At 37.0% G+C, this 6,870-nt stretch overlaps 1 protein-coding gene across 1 annotated transcript; it reads right to left on the bottom strand.

The window, feature by feature from the left end:
• Positions 1–911: 911 nt before the first annotated feature.
• Positions 912–5,283, bottom strand: LOC116423647 (olfactory receptor 5V1-like). Its single transcript, XM_031968715.1, has 2 exons — positions 5,178–5,283; positions 912–1,888 (listed from the first exon to the last, which is right to left on the bottom strand). Exons 1-2 carry the CDS (start codon positions 5,281–5,283, stop codon positions 912–914), a joined length of 1,083 nt encoding a protein of 360 aa, XP_031824575.1.
• Positions 5,284–6,870: the final 1,587 nt, after the last annotated feature.

Here is a 6,870-nt window from a genome sequence, read left to right as displayed (position 1 = left end):
CTCCTATTAAGACCTATTATGTTGCTGCAAGTCTTGACTTATCATTGATGTTATATATATGGCTCATATATGACTTTAGTTGTATAGATAATATGTTGTCAGCCTAGTGGTGAGAAGGCAATTGTATGGGATATTTTATTGCAAATATACTAGGATAAAAATCATCTGAAAGTGTCATGTAAGATGTCAAAAGCTTGCAAGCATATTAACAACTTATGTTAATTTCACAGATGAAAAAGGACAGAAATAGTGCTCATTAGAAGATGATATTATAGAAATATAACAGTATAAAATGTGTATGTTTTAGACATATAATTTCCCAAAATGTAAATATCACAGGATAATGTGTTAGACATCTACAAGCCCCCAGTTAGTAAGGATATTTCCTCCTCAACCTCATTACTTTTTAAAAATGAATTTAATTTGTTTTCAGTATTATAATTATTTAGCTCATTCTACATTTAGAAAGTTCAAATTACCACGAAGCTCCTCTACTTTCCCCCAACATATCAATATTAAAATGACTCATTATGTACCAGGACCTAAGCTAGGGGTTGGAAATATGAAAAGACAGCAAAACCAAAACAAATCATAGTCCTTACTCTCAAGAAGCTTCTGATTGAAGTTCTTTGTCATATTCTAGTGCATTACCCTCTAGGTTTAAAACCCTTAAAAATCTTCTCTGTTATTCCCACCATAGAAATCACTTATACAGGAAGAGTTCTAGTAATCCAGATTAGGTAATCTCAACATTTGGACATAGACAACTTTGGCAAATTGATGAACAGTATGATAGGGAAGAATAGGTTTTTTAAATGCATAAAATGTAATGATTACAAAGGAAATCAATTTACTAAAAATATAATTAATAAATATATATATTTTTTTAAACCAAGTTCATGGACCCCAGCTTAAGATCTGATTTGAACACTGGAATCACTGGATAAAATATGTCCTTCACATAGTTTCCGCAAGGCAAATTTTACTTCCTTGTTTCTCAGGCTGTAGATGATGGGATTTAACATAGGAGTAACAATACAGAAGAGAACTGAGACCAACATATCTACATCCAGGGAGTAGCCTGAGCTGGGCTGATCATAGTTGAAGTTTCCAGTTCCATAGTAGATGACCACCACAGTGAGGTGAGAAGCACAGGTGGAGAAGGCTTTTTGCCGTCCTTGAGCAGACTGGATTTTTAAGATAGCAGAGATAATGAGGATATAGGAGACAGCAGTGAAGAGGCAGGGGCTCAGACCAATGATGGCACTGGATATATAGAGTGCAACCTCATTGATTGAAGTGTCTGAGCAGGAGAGCTTCAGGAGTAGGGGGATGTCACAGAGAAAATGGTTGATCTGGTTGGGACCACACAAAGTGAGAGTTGCTGTCAGCCCTGTGTGGACCAGAGAGTTCACTAACCCACACAACCAAGACCCAGCTGCTAAGTAGCCACAGACCCTCTTGCTCATGAGGACTGGGTAGCGTAATGGATGGCAAATGGCTACAAACCTGTCATAAGCCATAGCAGCCAACAAGACACACTCAGAGCCTGCAAAAGCAACAAGGAAGAAGAGTTGACTCAGGCAATCGTCATAGGTAATGGTCTTCTTCTCTCGGAAAAAATTCACCAGCATGATGGGGACAGTGGTGGAGGTGTAGCAGATGTCCAGGGAGGACAAGTTGCTGAGGAAATAGTACATAGGGGTATGAAGAACAGGATTGATTCTGATTGCTGCTAATATGAGAAGGTTACCCAGAAGAGTTACCAGATACACAACTAAAAATATCAGGAAGAACAATCCTTGCAATTCTGGGTGGTTGGAAAACCCCAGGAAGATGAATTCAGTGACAACTGTTTGGTTTCCCCTTTCTTTAATGTCCTGCAGAGCTGAAATGAAAATAGAAGCTATCACTGTTTGTGGAGGAGAAAGTTAACCTCTTCCTCTATCTCATCCATCCTCACTACATTATTGGCTACAGGAATCAATGGGAAGTACTTAGTCCAAAACACATCACAGAAAGGACAAAAATGGATAACACATATTCGTATGAATGGCTTGTTGTCCATAAGATCGAAATGACCCTACCATGTTAGATCCAAGTTACAGTGTATCTGACTCTGCCCAGTCAGACCAAGATGAGCTTGGAATGCTCTTCCATAGGTCAAGCATAAAAAATTGGTGTGAAAATTTGGATTCTCTACATGTTTGCCTCTCGTGTTTCTTTTGAGCTGCTGCCATTCTGTTTTCCCTTCAAAGTAGTCACATTGAGAATCATACGCATATACTTTTTATATTATTCATATTTCAAGGCATCTAGGTGATACAATGGATAGAGTGCTGGGGCTGACATCAGGCAGACCTGAATTCCAACTGAAGTTCAAGAAACTTCTATGTGATACAGGACAAGTCACATGAACTTTCTTTAAATTGGTTTGTGCAGCTGTAAAATGGGAATAATAGTACTCACCTGGCAGGTTTGTTGTGAGGATTCAATGAGATAAAATTTGTAACTCTCTTTGCCCAGTAACTAGCACAAAGGAGACACTTAATAAACACTTATTTTCTTTCCTTATTCCAAAGATGCAGTCATTATTTAAAATTTCTAGGAAACTTCTCATTAGGAATTTCCTCCTGAGTCTGAGGATTGCTTTGAAACATTCTTGATAGTGATATATCTTTATTCTTTGAGGCTGAGTTTACTTTGGAGAACACCCAAAGATCAATCATAACCTGTAGGTGATTAAGTTGAATTGTTTAAAAAAAATGAGAGGAATTTTCTTGTGTGGCTCATAAACTGGCCTTGAAGGAAAAAGACATTAGATATCTTTTTGAACCACAGGGCCAAGTATCCCTCAGATCTCCCTGACTGGGGATGTGGATACATTTCTGTGTCCTTCTACTGGTCCAGTGTTCTATCCCCATGAACTCCTTTCACTGGAGTGAATAATTGAATGTCAGGAGATTGTACTTGTACTTTTTTAAAGAATGTAATTAGATGATATCCTGGAGGATATGGAAAATAAAATGCAAATGCTAACTCACTGCTTATCTCACTGACACCATTTGAGAGGAACCCAGATTTTAGACAGATCTATCAAAACTATTAGAGAGGGCTGACCTTTGTCCATTGTTCAGAGTGGATCATCCACTGCTGGAAACAAATTTGTCTTCATCCCACCTGGATCTGAAATGACAGGCAAAGATCAAGCAAAGATGCTTGGGAGGGCAGGTTAATTCACAGATGAGGCAAGACAGAAACTGTGCTGTGATTATAAAGTTGGTTCTAATGCTTTTTAAGCCACTGACCTTTTTGTATTTCAAGAGAATCTAAGAACATATGAATGGATCACACTAGGTCCAACTAATGGCCTATTCAGCCCAAATAGAGTTGCCAACAGACACCCTATACTACAGGAGAGCATTTTGTCCATTCTGATTTCCATTTAAGAATTGGTAGTTAAATGTGGGCCAGATTCATCTGATTCTCCTGGAAAAGAAAGTTACAATCCTGATCATACTACATATGGAGAATAGTTTGGGACATTTCCTTTTAGCAAGGCTCCTAGAATCCTATATTTCAAATCTGAAGAGAGCTGGAGATCTGCTAGTATAATTCCTTCATTTTTTGTAGGAGGAATTTGGGACCTTTTCCCTTTTCCAAAACTATATACTGCTTCTCCAAGTCTTGATTTCAGAGCTATCACATTCTTTTAGTTTTCCTCCTTTTCTAATTACTTCTTCTATATTCTTTACAGACTTGTGAAGGAAAATATCCCACAAAGGTCTGGCTTTGTTCTACTTCTCTTCTTTCTCTATTCTCTCTCCCTTGAAAATCTCATTCAATTCTTCAACTATAATTGTTTTTATGCAAATGACTCTGAAATCGATTTCTAGATCCTGAATCTACAGAGATAAGTCTCCAAAAAAAAAAGCAAAAAAGAAAACAATAGATTAGAAAAGCAAATATACTTCAGGGAAAAGACAATTTGGAAAAAGAAGCAAAAACCAATAAGAGTAAGAGATCTATAGACATGGTACAATAATTGCATATAGAAAAAAACACATTGATCTTGAAAACAAGATTTGAAAAGACAACTTAAAAACCACCCAAAAAACCATGACAAGTCAAAAACCTGAATATCATTAAAAAACAATTAATAGGTAACTGCACTCAGATGTTAGGAGAAAAGGAGGAAAGCTTCTAGCACATTGGGTAGACTCAGACTTTCAGGGTTATCTATACAAAAGCAGCCCAGTATAAACAGGAAGAAATTGGTTTTAATCTGGTGAAACCTGAAAGAAACTCCCAAATCTATGGAATAAAAAAAAAAAAAAAACATTAGTCTCACATTCTCGCTATTCTTTTTGCTTTCCGGCGACCATCTTACTTCTCTCCTTTCTTGGGAAAAGTCGCTCATGACCATGCCTCCACTTTTACATTTTCTCCAAGACAACACTATCTGGATGTCATACCTTCATTTCAGATACTATGCATCCCAAACCAAGCCTTTCTATTTTTCAAATGAGGAAACTGAGGAAATTGAGTGCTTTGCTCAAGATCACACAAGGAGTCATTGACCAGCCCAAATTCAAGCCCAGGTAGTTTGATTCCTTATCATAAGAATGTGCAGTGGATAAGATGTTTTAGGGTGAATGGAGGCAGGAGATAGAGTGGGAGGAGCACTTGACCTTGAAACAGAGGAGACACTTAAAGATCAAAGCACTTTGTCTACATTATCTTTAATTAACCCTTTGGGTCTGAGTTTCCTCCCACATAAAATGATGTCTAAGTTTCTTTCCAATTCAAATATTCCTTTGGATCTTTGGGGTTCTCTTGATAAAGGGAACACTCTCTTTTCAAAAATATCCCCATAACTAAAATTGTCATCTGGAGATAGTAAACTGCCACCAGGTTAAGAGGGCTCTCCTGTTGAGATCTAGAGCATTGGGGTTGGTGTGTAGGCTTAGGTAGAGAAATAAACCAAGATAATCCTAGACACAAAAAGGATGTTCGCTCATGAACACATGGCTTCAGCTTCTGGTGGAATGGAAATCTTGGGGAGATAATTGGGAATTGGAGCCAGCAGCAAGATTTGTTTATTCTTGCACTGTTTCCTAGGTTTGTTGGAAACAAATTCTGTTTATTCTCCTCTGAAATATCTCTATTCTCCCTACTGTTCCCACTGTTCCCACTGCCCCTCATCGCCAAGTGCACTGCTCTAGCAGCCTCAAAGCAAGTATTCTTCTCCCTGTTCTCTACTCTCTCCAAAGCAACCTTCATGCTGATGTAGCCTCATCTTTCTAAAGCATTGAGCTAGTGATACCATCTTTGTACTCATCCATCTACAATGGCAATTCAACAGTATTTTGCTAAATTGACTGATTTTTTTTTTCAATTAAATTGACCTGATATTTTCACCTTCCTAAGTCCTGTTGAAAATAAATTTAATGGCTTCATTACTTTTGAGTTTCACTTGTGGTGGGAACATTTTTTTTAATCAGATTCCCTAGGATAAAGAATTAAATTATTTTAGAAAATCAGAAAAAAATAAGAAGTTGTATTTCAATTAAAGAAATGTGACTTACCTCTTTTGCTCTGGAATTTTCTCCTTTTAAAAAATCCAAAGAAAATAGGTGAATGAAACTAGGTATAAAACAAATATAAAGGAGATGTGATTTCTTGAATGGGAAGAAAATTAATTTCATGAGCATAATATTAAAAAGCTCCTGTCTTCGTCTTGAGAAGAAAGGTAAAATCGGCACCTAGCAGAGAGCTCTGCCCCAGTGACAGCAATAAGGAGACTTGGATTTTGAGGTCCTCTGCTAGCTTCTCTAACTTTACCTCAGGATTTGAATATGTGTGAGATGGGGGATATGAACTTGAAGAGTTCCAAGTTATAAACCAGGTTATTTCCTATTAACTTGGTCAATCCCTAGAGGCCAGGGTAGGCTTTAGTCCCTGAGGTTCTTTTCTTGAAGCTCTGGACTAGCTCCTCTGGAGTGCCTCAAGCAACTAGGCTTTACTTTTCCCTGAGGGAAATTTTTAAATGCAAAGGATGCAGAAAAATATCTTTGAAACCTCTTTGAACTTGCTTCCTTGTCAACATTTCTGATCTTCCTATATAATTTTTTCCTATATAATTCTGGCATTTAAAATCTCTATTCATTAAAGATTTGTAATTGTGTATCAGGTCTTTTTAAATATTTTCCACAAATACCCCTTTTTACCTGAGTTTTTTTTTTTTTTACATGACCCTGGGTCTATAGGTATATAAAAGAGCTATACAAATCAAGCATTTATTAATAATAAATCATAATTTCTCAACCCCCACATGGAGTTATGAGATCCCATATAGGATAGTGATACAGTTTAAGAAGTTGGGGTCTATACCACATCAAACTATGACCTGATAGAGGTCCTTGCTCTCATGGAGCTTAAAGTCTAATTAGTACAAATACACATAGTACCTGGGGCCCTCCTTTGCTGTGAACCCCAAGACTTTCAGGTTGGAAGCATATCATGAATATGGGTCAATATTCACTCAAAATCAGAGTTTGTGATCCTTTCTCATTGTGTTTCTTTTACTAATCAATCAAAGGAAATATTAATTCAAAGGAAAGAATATACAATTCAACAGCATATCAAAATAAGTGACCAGTGATTCTGCCCAATCAAACCAACAGACACTCTCTCCCAAGTAACCAGAGGGACTGGCATGGTGTAAGACCATTGTCCATTATCAAGAATTTGGGCAGCCATGCTATCATGAAAATGATGTATAACACTGAATACTAAATATACTAAATACTAAATAATACTAAAACTACTCCAGGGAATCTAATTTGGACATAATTTTCTGTAAGTTCT

Source organism: Sarcophilus harrisii, chromosome 4, assembly GCF_902635505.1.
Source record: "Sarcophilus harrisii chromosome 4, mSarHar1.11, whole genome shotgun sequence".
NCBI classification, from domain to species: domain Eukaryota; kingdom Metazoa; phylum Chordata; class Mammalia; order Dasyuromorphia; family Dasyuridae; genus Sarcophilus; species Sarcophilus harrisii.
This window is presented reverse-complemented; position numbering and strand designations above follow the sequence as displayed.

Bases quoted from the DNA above. Each gene is read 5' to 3' on its own strand.
- LOC116423647 (XM_031968715.1), bottom strand. From the start codon at position 5,283: ATGAAGGTTGCTTTGGAGAGAGTAGAGAACAGGGAGAAGAATACTTGC. The intron at 1,889-5,177 runs GTAGGGAGAATA...TTTTCATTTCAG, and splicing joins CAGTGGGAACAGTGGGAACA to CTCTGCAGGACATTAAAGAA.